General features: G+C 39.4%; 1 protein-coding gene across 21 annotated transcripts in view; it reads left to right on the top strand.

Annotated features, from left to right (window-relative positions):
• The window catches only part of GRIP1 (glutamate receptor interacting protein 1), a 1,044,357-nt gene that overhangs the window by 919,837 nt on the left and 107,792 nt on the right, over positions 1 to 16,728 (top strand). For all 21 annotated transcript variants that reach the window (XM_069229162.1, XM_069229153.1, XM_069229151.1 and 18 more), the window contains one exon: positions 13,604 to 13,749. In XM_069229162.1, coding sequence (XP_069085263.1) covers positions 13,604 to 13,749 — 146 coding nt within the window. The remainder of the gene's footprint in view (positions 1 to 13,603; positions 13,750 to 16,728) is intronic.

The following is a 16,728-nucleotide window of genomic DNA, read 5'->3' as shown; positions in this document are numbered from 1 at the left end:
ATTCCACCTTGCATAAATGGTGCTGCCAGTGGAAGCAGTTGATTTATTATTTAGATAAAATCAGATATTTTTCTTTTATAATCCCATGGATTGTTTTAAATCACTCATTGTCTTATTGAATCAGCATTTTTGCATTCAACACATTTTGGGACTATTCCATACACTTCATCACAAAATTCCTGATCAACTGTTCTAAATAAAAACAAAGACTCATGAAAATCAAAAATATTTTTTTTAATAAAGTTAATATTTTGTTCATATCTCTAAATCTGCTGCTCATATCAATGGTATCTTACGTCTAAAGATTCAGCAATGTAACACGCTCATTCAGCCGCCGTCTGAGCCAAAAGTAGTCATCCACTTTTACCCATTTGTTCACCCCAATTTATACCACCCCTAGTTTCTGATCAGTAAATATCTGCAGTGTTAACCATGGCATCTTTCAATGTGCCTCTATTCCAACATAAAGTCAGATTCAGCCTTTGTTATTCCTCGTGTCCCTAAAGCAACTGGAATCCACCAAATCATTAAAGGTTTTTCCATGTTAAAGAATTTAATTCACCAACATTTCCTTTGTAAGAGGTGTATGTTCACATTACCTTCCCATTGCATTTTTCAGCTGTTTTGGCACTTTTAAAGCACAGTTTAGGGTCTGGTGTTGCTCAATATAATGCTTCTTGGGGATCCCATTCTTATGGTTGATTTGTGTTCATGTATCCTGATTTTTGGTTGAGGTTTTGCCCACAAAGCACATGCTGCATGGGCATTCGGGCAATTAAATGACAAGCAATTAAATGTCAAACTGCCAATTCCATCCTACGTCCAACTAACATATCACAAATTTTCTGTTTTCTCAAGTAGGCAACAAAGGATCACTCCCTGCAAAATGGGCTCAAACTGATATTGTTGCACAGAATGTTTCAATTTCTCATTATGATATGAATAGTTCTTTTTGTTCAATTAGTACAAGTAATAATGACTTTTACTCAAATGTAGTCTTCCTTGTTGATTCTTTAGAGCATATTCCTACTTAATGGTCTGAAGTCTGATTTCTCATACATATACTGTCAAGGTATGAAATCATTTTAACATATAATGACTGACTAAAAAGTAAACCACACCTTTTGGCTGCAGGATGAACAACAGTTGCTAATAAAAGTCAACACCTATAAGATCTAGATCAGTTATGTTCTCCTTGGGATTTATTGCGATATTCGAGTAATTTATTCTGGGTTTCCAACATCATTTTTATTATGTAGTGCAAGTAATTGACTTCTTCAACAACAGTTCCAATTTTTTTTTCAGTGCCCTCTGCCATCCACAATATGTCATCTATTAAAAATCACACCACTTGATATTGTTAGGTTCTCTCTTATGATTGTCAGAATAAATGCTGTCTCAATTATGTGCAATAGTCTAATGGGAAAATGGTAATCATAGCTAAAATAATTATGACCTGAAACTAAATAATTAATTCCATTAACAAATCTTTAGAAAAAACATTCTTAGTGTGTAGTGATTGTTGCACAGCTCCTATGCCTCTCTCGTGGGCTATATTTCAATACAGACTGTTTACATAAAATGTAAATCAATGTGCTTTTTCCCCATTTCAATATATTTATTTAGAAAGTGTGTTGCATTCTTCGATAATGTTGGCGATTCTGGGGAGAACATTTGAGGATGGTTGTCAATTTATTCTGCTACAAGAACAAATATTTCCTCAATTCCTGAGACAGTCAGTCTGATTGGTGGTCTCAATGGGTCTTTGTGAACTTTGTACAGTGAGCATATCTCTGGACTCATGGGACATGGTCCTAATAGATATTGGCCAGGCATTTTTTATTCCTGCTTCTTTTCCCTTCTCTGTTGTTGGTATGATCAACATCATTATTTCATTGATGTGATCATAGTCAAACCTCAAATAGCGTCCTCGTTCCAAAAGAAGGTCTGTTTATTCTTTATGCCATACGCTGTCCGCCATGACAATGACACAAACCTTCCAGACAGGTTTAACTCTGTTATCCCAAAAAAGATGGTCTATTGCTTTTCTCTCAGATCTTGTAAAATTGTTGCAAGAAGATGTAAAGTTAAAAAATAAAATAAAAAGACAATTGAAAAAACATCAATATGCAATGTAATCTCTAAATCTTACATGAGGAATACTGACTCTTCTCCTGCCAAACGGACCTCCCCCTTTATAGAATCATGTAAAACACTGCCATGTTCTATGGGATTGTCAGACAATAACCCAAAGTGGTACCAATCTCCATCTCTCACACTGCCACCCTCCACATTCTGACTTTGCATTCTATTCACAATAATATCAGCTTGTTCTTTTTCTAATTTTACAATACCATTTTTGTTCCACCATCCTTTATTCGCCAGTAAAACAGACCGTCTAGGCACTCTCGTGATTTTGGTTGGGTTAGAATATTTAGATTGACCTTTTATCACTTTCACAAGTTTTTTATGTAAAACCCTTGCTTCTGGTTTCACAAGCCTGACTTTATCAAAGTGTTTCTTGCTAGCATTTTGTCTCATTTTTTACGTGTTCCTGAACACTTTGCATATCCAACTCAAAACACATGCTCCCAACCTTTTCATCCAATCATGTTTGATTGAGAACAGACTTTGGTTTCCTACCCCTCAACAGAAGAAACAGGGCAACCCCAGTGGTACTGTGTGGTGTGATATTGTAGCTCCAAATCTTCTGCTGCAAGTACTCTCCCACATCTAAGTTGATGGCAATAGCAGTTTGTCCTCTTTCTTTCAATAATCTATTGGCCCTTTCAACAAGACAATTAGAAGCAGGACTATATAGTGGTACTTTGATATGCTTGACATCATGTTACCTGAGAAAAGTGACAATTTCCTCGGATACAAATTGTGTCTCGCTATCAGACACCATCTCTTTTGGAAGACCTTCAAATTGGAATAATTTTTCCAAAAATGTTACTACTGCACTTGCATCATTCACTTTAACAAAAGCATAATATAGCCATTTAGAAAATAGTCCACCGCAGCAATGATGTATTTCTTTTCACTGCTCAACATATTGAATTGGCCAGCAAATTCAATACAAATTTTCTCCCAAGATCCACTTGGCCACTCGACAGGACATAAAGAAGACACATTAATTTTTCAATGCTTTTCATAACACAAGCACTCAGCACACGTATTGATGTACAACCTCACCTGATTATCAGTACTTGCCCACCAAAAACGTTTTCATTTTTTTCACTGTAGCTGAAATTTCTAAATTTTCTTCATGGGCTATGGACACAATTTTGAAACATACACCTGCAGGTGTTACAAAAATGTTTTGTCTCATAAATATCCCATTCACTAAGGATAATTTTGAAGCCACCTGAGCAAAAGACTTCAACTCTGAACACATACTATTATTGCTAGGCCAACTATTAATGACATACTTCTTAACACGCCCAAGACATTCATCATTTTCTTCATTCTTCATCCACTCATCTTCTGAAAGTTGAAAGTGTCAACAGCATCCGACACAGTCATAACGCATTCTTTGTCTTCACCTTTTTCACAACACATCTCATTTACAGGCAATCTCAAAAGGCAATCAGCCCTAACATTTTTCCCTCCAGGCATATTCTTAACATCAAAGTTGAACTCTAGCAATCTGGCCAGAAGCCTGATCAATTTGGACGAAGCTTTATTAGAGCAACTGTCTCCTAACATATATATTAGAGGCTTGTGATCTCTATGCAGATCAAATCTTGCTCTCCAAATGAACATTTAAACTTTTCAGATGCCCCAGAGCCTCTCTCTCAATGGTACTGTATTTTGTCTCGGCCTCACTCACTGACCTAGACACAAAGGCAATGGTTTTCTCTTTTCCCTCTACAAATTGGCTCAACACCACTCCCAAACCTACTGAATGTGCATCAATTGTGATAATGCCCTTCACTCCTTGCTGAAATGGTTTTATAGCAGAAGCATTAATAATCAACTTCTTGACTTTGTCAAAAACTTGTTGAGAATTTTCAGACCAGCCAAATCTAACCCTTTTTTCAATAAGGCTTTTAGTGGCTTTACGATCAAAGCGTACCCCTGTACAAACTTTGCGTAATACTCACTTAACCCCAAGAATGCTCAAAGGGAATCCTTGTCAGAAGGAACAGGAGCTTCCATAATAGACCTTATAGGGGCCTTTTGGATTTTATGCTTTCATGTGATACATTATTGCCTAGATAATCTACTTGGCCGACCACAAACCTGCACTTTCCTTTCTTAACTGTGATACAGTGTTCCTCCATTTTTCTTAGTACACATTCCAAAAGCGAATAATGCTGAACCAGATCTTCTGTATGAATGAGTATGTCGTCTTGAAAAGTTTGACTATTGCACTCACTCCCTAACATACCATCCATAAGTATTTGGAAAACGCTCGCTGTGGATGCCAATCCAAATAGCATCTACTTGTACATATATGCTCCAAAGGGCGTAACAAAAGTTGTTAAAGGTTGCAACTCTTTGGACAATGGAATTTGATGGTATGCTGACCTTAAATCTATTGTAGAAAAATATCTACTCCTGCCTAAGTAAGTCAACATATCGTGGATTCTAGGCAATGGATGGCACTCCACTAAAATGTTGCGATTGAGTGCTCTCAAATAAGCGCACAGCCAAGTATCTCCTGACTTTTTATGAGTAATAACTACTGCAGAAACCCACAGGTGTAATGATACCTTGATCACACATTCGATCCAGCAGTCCTTTTTAAATCTTTCTTGACAGATATAGGTACTGGACTAACTTTTTGAATGGCAGGAACAGCACCCTTTATCACCTTGATCACATGCTCATATCCTTTTACTACCTCTACTTTTTCGCTGAACACTTTGTCATACTTATTTGTTAAGGAATTCAACTTGCTGTAACATTCCTTAAATTGAGTATGCTCAATTGATAAAACTGGTACTTCACCTAGAACCACCTGTTCATCATAACCTGCTCTCAAAATTATCCCCAACCTGGCCTGATCTTGCCAACCCATTATTTCTCTTCTGTTTACCACAACATATATTTTTGTGAACATCTCCCTTCCCTTAACGTTCATCATATCCGTAAAATATCCTTTCTAATGATGTCATTCCTCTCTCAATGCCTTTAGATTTACATTAGTCTCTTTCAACAATTTCTTTAACCACAATTTCTCATTTTGTCAGACAGGATAGTGATTGGCGAACCAGAATCAGCCATTATACTCAACTTTACATTGCTAATTGTTACATTACAAATTGGACCCTTATACTTTTTTGTGTTTTTCTTCATTGCATCTACAGTGAACAATACATTACTAAATCTTTCACTCTTGACCTCATCTTTACCATGTACTTGACTTACTGTAGATTTCAATTTGACAGATCTGCACTCTCTTTGGAAGTGCCCAATTATTTTACAATTGCATTTCTTGTCCTGCGCAGGACATATTGGACTATTTCCCATGTGATAATTTGAGCCACATCTGTTACAAGTACTTGTTACGTTTTTTTCCAGATACTTTCTTTACCTTGTTCTTATTACTTATGCATTCACCTCATCCTCCTTTTTCATACACAGCTGAATCCGCAATCTCATTTATGAAGTCTTCAGCCAAAATTTTGTATGAAGTCAATGAACATTCAATGCTTTTGGCAATATCCATTACCTTATCTAGAGAGGGATTTTTGCAAGTTAAAATACACTCCTGTATTTTTTTATTATAGCAGGTAAAACCAATTGATCTTTCAAATGTATATCTAGGTTACGCCCAAATTCGCATTTTGCAGCTAAAACCCTTAACACAGCTAAGTAATCCTCAGCGGACTCTTCAATTAATCGCATTATTTTAAAGAAATTGAGCCTCTCTAGCATTATTGAAGGTTCATCAGAGTACTGCTTATTCATACATGCCACAGCTTCAGAATAAGCATCCCACGAATCATCTTCCATAGAAGGTGGTACCATTGGTAGGTTGTGAAATACTTGCTGGCCAGTTTCTCCTAAATTATTGAATAATAAAGCAGTATGATAATTGGTGTTATATTTTGATGCATCAACGGTGGCCAAATGATTTTCGAAAAACTCTAAAACATTTGTTCCATAACAGGGGAGGTTTCCTAGGATTTTGTAAAAAAAAAAAAAAAAAAAAAAAAAAAGGTGGTGGTTGAATGACATCACTTGAAGTGGCCATAGCTTGGAGAAAAGATAAAATATTGAGCTTTCAACCCAACTAAAACAAACACTAAAATAAGGAACAGGTTTTATGATAATGCACGTTGTAATGAAAATGAAAATATTTCCAAAAGACAAACAACATGTAAACGAATATGTCAGTACCTAAAAGTAAACTTGAGGTGTGCCTGTCACCGAGCAGCAATGAAGAATTATGAAGGTGTATCTGTCATCACATAACCGGCAATACAAAGTCACTGTGCAGTGATGATGAATTAGAGGGTGTGCTTCTCACCGCATAACAGAACAAGCCGCTGAAGTAGAGCTGACAAGGAAAAAATGTGTTCTAGATACTGTGTACTGCTGCTTCCAATTGTTCAAAATGCCCGCCACAGTGTGTGCACAGCGTAAATGTCTATGGGAAGTGGAACTTGTATCCCGAACGTGATGCACGTCTGTGTGAACAAATTGTGAATAAGACGTCTTTGTGAAGCTGACGCTTGGATCCAGAACTTCAGCCGTGAAGTGTTCTAAGATGATTCCAAGCTCAAAACCAAAACACTGGTAAGCACATCAGATACAAGTTTAAATCCTAACGGTTCAACGTAAACAGTTTACCGATACAGCAAAGGTGCAGCCGTTAAACGCATACTAATATCCACTCCAATCATGACTGAGTGACATTATCAAGCTCCATACACCACAAAGAAGAAACGATTGAAGAAAAAAAAACGCCAAACAGTCAATACTTGAATTTATAAATTACATCCTTCTGTACTTCGGTGGGTCCCGTAAAGACAAGCAGCAAATAGTTACCAAAATTATGTTGCAAGCCACTCAAACAAATGAGCAGAAATTCTCAAAAAGCGGGTTAAAGATTTCCTTTATTCGAATACAGGACACATGACCAAACACCAGCAAAACCAAGTCCTCATTGCTAAGGTTCTAGAAGCCACACATCTTTATATCATAACTATGACGTAGTAGGATTCCACAATGCTGGTTAGTAAATAACTCAATATACATACAAAAACATACAAATACATATAATTCCCATATAACAGCCTCCTGTATACTAAAGTTGGTGCACACTTTCGTTAACATTAGCCGCTCTTTGGGAATAGCTGTCCCCACATTTGTGCTAAAGCTGTTGGGGCCAGACATTTGTAAGTTAGAGATATGCTCTTTTCTTATTCATTATAATGTTTCAGTCGCACTATACTGTTAATCTGCTGTGTAGTAAAAGAGAGGTTTATCTGAGTGGACAGTGACATTTATTTAAAATTGGTGACATTTGTTTTATATTGTTTCAAGTGTCAGCCTAGACACCACCGCCCCTAATCTAGGCCTTGACCTTATCACAGCTGGCATTGGAGAGTCAAGGAAGACATGGAGGTCCTTGCAACATTGCAGTCCTCTTTTCCAGATGTTTCCATTAGTAGGTAGAACATGAGTAATTACTACTGAATCTACTAGATGATCTTTACAGCATGTAAGATCTGGAGAGCAGAAACAGATTTTTGGAAGCTGAAAAACATGGCTCAAACATACCAGGTAAGGGTAACGAGGAAGCAGGTCAGTACCTGCATGAAGGCCATGTATATAATCAGGCCCCGGTTGTGGGCTGGAAGTGGTCTCCGGCAGTGGGAATTCTGTGGATACAAGCTAAATATCTTTGAACAGACAGGCAGTGGAATGCTTATCTGCGTAATTGAGGTACCCAAAACTGTTTGTGCCTCCCCCAGAAAAGCACGTCTTTTCACCAAATTATATGGAAGGTCCAGAATCTGTATGACAACACATTTCAATTTCCCGTCGCTCCCCATACACGAAAAGTATTGTCTAGAGAGTAAGGATTCTGATCTTCCCTCAACAACTAGAGGTTACTAAAAACTGAGACACATGTCATCTACAGGCTTCCATTGGTTCTTTGTGATGTACAGATATCTGCTATTAAAACCAGGGAATGGGATCTTGTGGTGATGGAAGAGCACTGTAAATCATGATTAGAAATCAATTCTGGAAGTGTTGTTTGTGTGTGTATGTGTGATGGCAACATTTTGTTATTTGATTTTTATTTATTGTTGTTCTATAGAGTGTAGATTAACCCATTTTGGTTTTCAGAGGATTGTAGACCGGGAATGATCAGCATATAATAAATGAAAGTACGCAAAGTGAAGTTTCAGTTTGCAGTCCTGTACTGAAAGTCCAATACAGCTGGATGAGGTTGATATAAAGTGTAGATTACAGTTAAATACACTGTTGTCATGTTACATTCAAAGAGCATATTGACACAGATATTTTCTAACTAGTAAGTGGTAATTCTTATCTCCCAGTATTAGCAAATTTAAAAGAGAGACCTTTTGGGTGTTCCAAGTGAAATTCGTGAGAATGTATTTCAAAAAATAAAAATAAAAAACCTGCTTTAGGAAATCCCCAAATATATATTTTTTTAGAACTGACTGCCGTCCACATAATGTCGGATATGTGTGATTTGGGGCTCTGATCACTGTTCTAGTGCATGAAATAGCCGTATGTCTTAATCACGAAGTTCAGATAAGCGGTACTTTTATTGGAAGCATGCTCAAACACCCCTCCGTACCTGCAGCCGTGCTCTCTACCCGCGTTTTACAGCTGCAAACATGCTCCAAAGCAACTCACATTCTGTTACCACCTCACACTGTTGCAACCTTCAGCCGTGCTATAAAGTGCATGTGCCATAAACCCTGGGGAAACGGGTAACTGTTCTCAAGTGAAATACTCGTGATTGTTTCACTGAGTTGATTCAACCACTTTCCTAAGCTATGCCACATCTGCGATAGATATCAAAAAACTCTTCCTTGTAATAGGCCTTAGCTGACACCACAAATTAGAGCGGGATACCCACTCTTGTGTCGTATGTTTTTTTTACAACTAATTTCTAAGCATATTTTTTATGAACAATTTCAAGAATCACAGATATAATTTGATTACGTATTTATTTTTTATGTGAACCATTTTGTGAATTTTCTGACTAATTGTGTATCTATACATGTGAAGAAAATATTTCCCTTCCTTCATTTCTGTGGGAAACACTTTCTGGTGAAAACAAGTGACAATTGTGGCAAATAAACAATTTTTCATAAGTCAATTAGTAATATCCAAAATGTCCAAGAAGTGTTAGTGGCCGTAGGATGATTGTAGCACGAGTAATGGGGAATAGTTTCTCATACACAAAGCTTGAACTCTAACGACTTGTCTGATTTTTCAAGTGCCCTCATCGAGAAGGGAAAATGCTATGCGTTTTGGCTCAATATTCTGTTATTTTCAGTGGGTCACCAACGGTCGAACTACTTATGGTAACAAGGTATCTGCTGTCTCTCTGTTCATAACATAACTTGCAGAACTGCTACTGTGAGATTTATGCAACGTGAGGGTTAGCTGCACTGTTTACAGCCTGGGTTTATGACGTTTTCTTGTGAGAAAAAAGAAAAGAACAGATGATGGACGGAATGCTGAACTATGCAAACATTCTCCCTCAGTCACCAAGATCTGGGTTTAATCCATTGTTTTTTTGCTCACCACGCCACCCAGGTTTGGACCCAGCCATATGCAAATCAGTCTTGACCCTGTTCCTCATGGGAACAGTCCAGCACAAACTGCCAAGCCAGGTCCCCCCTGGACCGGAAATAAGCATCCTAGAACCGGTTTCAGGGTATCACCCTTCATCAGCTAGGCTAGCTTGAATCTAGTGGCGCAGTGAGCATGGAACCCATGTCTGGGCATACCCCACTTCCGGCGACAAATGCAAAAAGAACAGATGATGGACAGAATGCTGAACAATGCAAACATTCACCCCCAGTTACAAAGATCTAGGTTTAATCCATTGTTTTTTTGCTCACCACGCCACCCCAGTTTGGACCCAGCCATATGCAAATCAGTCTTGAGCCCTGTTTTCTAACGAGAGGCATAATCTTTAATCTTTGGAATGGAATGCCTAGTTTGCACACTAGATGAAAGCAGAGGATCATGTTGGCTGTCCAAGCCTGAGCTTGTAAGATATGTGTATCAGGGTAATAGCTTAGCTGTCACCGACAACCGCCTGGATGATTTTTGTACCTTCTGTCAGAGATCTTAGCCTATGGAATCTGAGAAGTGGCTTGCTGTCAGATGCCGGAGTCTGCTGTATCAAGGTCATCTGGAGAAAATCTTTGCAGAGATTCGACTGCAGTGTGACTAGAGGGATAATTTTAATGTGCACTGCCTGAGCTGTCAAGAACTCTGTACCCAAAGGCTAGTTCTCCTGCCAAATGTTTGAACATGTAAGATTTGTGTAACATGAGGGGCCCACTAATGTGATATGTCTGAGACTACACAGTCCCAGCTTCTTGAGTGATGTTTGTGTTGTCATAGGCCTTATCTTATAAGATCTGTATGGCATTACAGTTAGCTTTGACGTTAGATTACTGAGCCTTTAAGATTTGTGTAAGTTAGGAGTTAGCTCTGCTGTGTGAATTATTCGCTTGTGAGTTCTGTGCAGTCTGATTAGTGTTATTCTAATGAGACTTTCGTTTCCAGTTTGCAGCAACTAGAAGAACAGATGTAATGTTTGATTCCCTAGCGATCTGTGTGTAATGTAGGAGGGTCTGTGTTACATCAAATGCCTTCTGTGTTCCAACGCTGCTCAGATTGACTGTTGATGTGCCTGTAAAACATCGCTATGCAATGTGATTGTGTAACACTGGGGAGTTAGATCGGTTGGGTCTGAGCAGTGATGCCCTTGGTCCCAATTAGTTGTCCAGCATACATCGTATTTACATCTTCCTGCCCTGTAACAAGGGATCAACATAGAAGTAGTTCTGCATGAACTATAAAAGTCATTTCTCATCAGATCTAGCGTGATTACACTGTGCTGTCTGATATCTCAGCCTGTACATGCCAAGGAACAATGTTAAGCCTGTAGTATTTCTTCAGCCTGAGGGATTGCAGCCTCGTGTTGTAAAGTTACCTAAGGTGTTGCTTCACTGCCTGAAGCCTGATCCTTAAAGAGCTGTGCTACCTGATCCACAATACAACTGAGGAGAGCATAGCCTGTAAGGTCTCTGTAACCTCAGGCATATGTTTGCTGTTCAAAGACTGAGATATCTATCTATCTATCCAACATGTGGTGTTGCTCCACTGTCTTAGGTCTAGCCATATACAACCTCTCTACCACCTCGGATATCTCTGAGACCCAAGCGTGCAAAATCTCTGTGACCTAAAGGAATGTGCCTCAACCTGTTAAATATGTGTGATATGTGCAAGAGCCTGATCCTAGGACATCTGTGTAATGGGATTATTAGTTCTATAACTTAATGTACCTAAGAGATCTATGTAATAGTGGCCAGCTCCAGCCTTTACAATCACTATCATCAAAGGGACAGAACGTCATATATCCTTATTACTGCCTGTGCTTTTTAGATTTGTGTAACCTGGGTGGTTAACTTGCATTAAGAATTGTCTATCTTGGGAGTGCTAGCTTAAGAAATTGCTTTGGCTTCTAATTTCTTTTATTAGTATGATTTATGTAACCTGCTGATAGTTCTGATCTCAGATAATGATATCTTTGTTTGCCCTTACCAACTGTTAATACTAAATCGCCCTCTGCTAGGAGTTGAAACTGACAACCTACAGAAACTGACCAGCAGAGTCCTTATAATCACATGCTCTGGCTATATGCATTATTTCCATGAACAAACTGCAGGCTAGCCTTACCACAGCATGCTAACAAAGATTTGTATACTAATTTAATGCCAAGAAGTATTTATGTTATGTGCACACTTTACAAATAAACATAAACAACACTATCTGGAAAACGCTTATAGTAGTCTGTAGGCTGTAAAGTCTAAGTCAAATATAGACTCCAAAATGTTTGTGCCCAATAAATTCTTAGATCCAGCTACTATCTCTTCACTACTTCACTAGTAGAGCTAACTGGCAATGCTTTTAGAAAGCTGCTGCAAGACTGATTAGCCCAATGGAGCATTAGGCAACTGTCATCACAATTTGAAATTGCCCTTCCTGTGAATGCCCTAATATGACTAGGGGTGTTCTCTTCACTGATGATTGCTTCCACAAGAAGGCCACAAAATGCTTAAACCACAAAATATACATAACTGAATGCTCCGCAGGCAGATTCAACAAACCCCTTATACAGGCTGCACAACCACACTCCTGCTCCAGAGGAGGAGAAACAGTTTTCTGTGGCCATCTGACATAAAGCCAACTACGTTGCCTTGTCTCGTGCTTCAAAACAGCCTCAAAACTTGCCTTTTGTGAATTACATTTTCTAAATGAATCTAATCCAGATGTGCCTTAAGCAAATTCTTTTTGGAGAGTTGTGCTCTAGAGTCATTTCATGTATTCACGCTGTAAGAGGAGCCAACATATTACCCTGCCTTGACTGTGGCCAAAGTATTCATTGAATGTCTGTAGAGCCATTGAGTATCCGAGAGCTAATATTATGCCTGGATCCCAAAGACTAATGCCAATTTTGAAATTGGAAATAGAAAACGCAAGCACGGTTTACAACGCTGTAATCCATTTAGGCTTGCAATTCTTAAAAGATCCTAAAAGCTGCTGTTTACACTGTTGAGAAATGGCCTCTTTTCTTCAAACATAGGTTGGCTTCTGTGCGTGATACAGCCATCTGTTGTTCAGCATAAATATTATGTCGCATGACGTGTACACAGCCTCTTGCGCTTGCAAACCGGAATCATCTTGACACATTCGGTGAATCATGCACAAATCCATGCCGATGGGACTGAATTATAATAAAAATGTATTTAAATACATTCAACCTCACAGCCTTTGTCTCCAGCCTTTCTGCTTTTGGTGCATGCATGTTCGCAAAGCGCTTCTAATGGAGAGCCTTGGTTTAGCGCTGTGATAGCAGGAGTGGATGAGAAAGACAGTTGGGCAACCTAAGATATTAAACACCGCAAATCAGTTTTGCAAAATTACACCAACTCATTGAGGTTTTCCACTATAATTTCATACTCCATATATACAGTAAGTTGTATATTATCTAGGTAAAAACCATATGTTTAATCGTACTCTACTGGCTGGTTAGTCTATAGCAGAATTCTTAACAAAAAACAGCCAATCGTCCATGTGTCGCTGAGAACTTATCTGTACAACCGTAATATCCACAGTGTAACAGTATAGAGAAGTGGCCCAATGTAACATTGTGGCTCTGATAAAAACAAGTAAGGAAAGCGTTTTAGATTCACTGGATAATTTATTCAATTTGCATGACGATCCTAATCATAAACTTACTTTAATGAATGGAAATGTTTGGGATTTCAATTACAACAGTACATTACCCCAGATAGTACTTCACACATTAATTTTGAATGGTGATAAATGTGTCCTCAAGCTGCTGTTTATTCGCCGACAGGACGGGCACGCTGGAGCTCGGGGATAAGCTCCTGGCCATCGATAACATCCGCCTGGATAACTGCTCGATGGAAGACGCTGTTCAGATCCTTCAGCAGTGCGAAGACCTGGTGAAGCTCAAGGTTCGAAAAGATGAAGATAACTCAGGTAAGCAGCAGCTAAACAAAGCCACTGCTTTCAATCAAAAACAACAAACTGGGATTTAATGCCTTTAGAAGATCTCAAAGTGATTTGTTTAACTTCTCTGCAATGGATGTTCGGCACTGTTAGGTATTACTTTATTACACCTTCTGTGTGAAGTGAAAGAGAATAGGCTGCTGCGTAAGCAATACAAGTGCTAAAAATATATTGTCAATTTTCCACCTCTTTTGCTGTCTATGCCACAGGGCATTGCCATGAAGCAGATGACAGAGGACTTTTTACTTTCATTACCTGCTTACCTGTGTTGGAGAACTGCTCCAAAATTATAACCAGGGAACATATTACTTTTGCCAACCCGGATGTGATTGAGGAAGCATATTTAACCATATGGATGGACAGCAGCAATTAATGTGAATAACCTTTATGTAAATTAGAAGACAGACAGGCGGTAGCGTAAGACTCGGGTAATTGCACCTAAAGAACGGAAACACCACACTCTAGAACTCAATGTGTTTTTTAAAACGTTTCAGCATTATAGCCTGATTCAGAGGCAATAACGGTTGTTAAATGACAGAACCCGTTTACACACAAGGGCCCTTGAGAGCTGTGACAGCCTTTAATAATCATTAGAACATTGGAATGCTGGGGGCTCCATTGAAAACAATGGAGTGCTGCGGGCTTTTACTGGCCGGTAAAAGCCCGCAGCGCCAACATTCCAATGTTCGCTTTGTTCACAGCAACAGCTGTGAACAAAGCCTCACGGAGCCCGAGGGGATTTTAATCCCCTCGGGCTCCGTGAATCTTTTTTTTTTTTTAATAGAACATTCTGCCCTGAGTGGCAGAATGTTCTAATAGACTTAGAACCCGCCGTCGCGGGCTCTACCGGCTATTAAAGTCCCTCTCACTTGTTAAATGCCCTCGCCGGTAGAGCCCGCTACGGCGGGTTCTAAGGCTATATTATAGCCCGATGCAGGAGCACTGTAAGTCTATTAGAATGTTCCACCCCTGGGGGGTAGAATGTTATAAATTAAAAAGGCAGGAAGAACACTGGAATGTTGGAGCTGAACGTCTGTACCCTTAGTCACTTCATTGTCTTCAGCGGAGCTCTCAACGTTCCATTGTTCTAATTTATTTTTTTGACTGAAACATTTCGCAGTAACTTTATATTTGTTTTTTTTCTGGTTATGTTTTTAAACCCAAAGAATGTTTTAGTGGGATTTTTTTCTGCCTATCTGAGGGTCTTTCAGAGCTTTCTGTTTCCCTCCATATTAATTTACGGAACCAGTATCCTTACGCTGTGGAACAGGGGTGCTTGCATTACTGGCAGGACTATTTTTCTGCAGAAAGCTGTCTTCCGGCACAAAACAATGCTCAGAGGTATATTCCTCTTTTTATCTGTGCTGAAGAATGCAGCACACTTAGAACGAGGAACTAAACAGGAGAAATTAGGATATTTCTCCACATTACACCTTTCTCAGGTATGCACACCATTGTGGAACAGAACCAGGGTTACGGGCGTTAGGAAACCTGGTTCTGGTTTTGTGTCAAAATCCATAGTGGGTGCTTGGGAACGCCTATGCTTCACCTTGAATCACCTCCCCAACACATAGTAACGCAGGGCAACACTATGCACTGCTATTTTACTTTTTTTGATTAAGCTATGCAAAGCCATACAAATGAGGATTTGTGTAGCGTAGTAAATGCCAAAATACATTTTGTCTTGGGCTGCATCTAAATACTGATGCAACCACAAGGCACAATGTTAGTAAGTCTGGCCAAAGGTTCCCAAGAGTCAGTGATATTTTTGAAAGTTGTCACATTGACAAAATTAATGGGAAAATAAGCACCATTGCAGTATCAGCATTTCTGTTTACTGGAAAGAAACTCTCTACTATGGAGTTTCTAAAAATCAAGTTCAAGATATCACAGAGACAGGTTCACTAAGTTTGGTCATCATCTTTTGATTGTTGTTTTGCACTGCAGAATGCAAACATGTAAGTGGTTCATGTTTTATTTATTCTCCCAGTTGTGGTCCATCTTCCTCTATTGCCAGGAGATCCCAGTAGTACATATCATTTTCACAGAGCTAAATGTGCTTTGTGTCCACAATTCATTCCGTCTAAGGTTCGTGCAGACTTTTATTTGAGCAAAGAGATGTATTTTACTGTCTTTTTCCTGCCTTTCGTGTTTTGTCTATGTACAACTGGATATGCCCAGCGGCGACGAGTTCAGCAATACTTTGCCTTATGACACAAGTGTGTGAAATGCAATTTGTAGGTAAGCTTTGTGCTTCTGTTTGTAATTGTGGGCTGTTTCCTACATTTACCATTGTTAGGACTTCCAGCTAAGTTCTCTCCCCGATGGTGCCCCAGCATACCAAAGGCAGCATTCACAGTTCTACATATGCCTTTTTCAAATATGTAGGGCACCACTGTTGGTGTCCCCTCATACTTTAGCCTTGCTGTCATTTGAACTCTGTTTATTTGCCTGTGCTGGCACTGCTTCCCCAAACAGGTGCAAATGACTGCCTTTTGGCCTCTTCTTATTACTGTAGAGTGACACCTCTAGTTGAAACACCGTCTCCCATCATCAGTGGTTCTCTTTTTCCTCGCTCATCTACGTCCCCTGGTGAGGCTTCCAGATGGCTTTCCATTTGTGGAGCTGAAAGGCAGCCCGAGGCATGTACTTACATTGTTGGAATTCCAGGGCATGGAGGGGTAGAATGCTCTGTCATGCCCCGATGCACGCCCCACAAGCACGGCTCCTCCGTGAGAGTGAAGGAGCGTTGCCCCACTGGAAAAATGCCCCAGAGCACCTGAAAAATAAAATGGTAATAAAATGTATTTATTACCATTTTATTTTTCAGTAACCTGTCCTGAAACAGGTGTCAGGACGGGGTGGGTCAATTGCTGCTGAGTGGCTGCAGGGAACCGTGCACTATCTTTAAAAGTGCACATGTCCCTGTGGCCGGCCGTCATGTGACGG

The sequence above is a fragment of the Pleurodeles waltl genome, chromosome 4_1, assembly GCF_031143425.1.
Source record: "Pleurodeles waltl isolate 20211129_DDA chromosome 4_1, aPleWal1.hap1.20221129, whole genome shotgun sequence".
NCBI lineage: Eukaryota > Metazoa > Chordata > Amphibia > Caudata > Salamandridae > Pleurodeles > Pleurodeles waltl.
The sequence above is the reverse complement of the archived record's forward strand: the minus strand, read 5'-3'. Positions and strand labels throughout refer to the sequence as shown.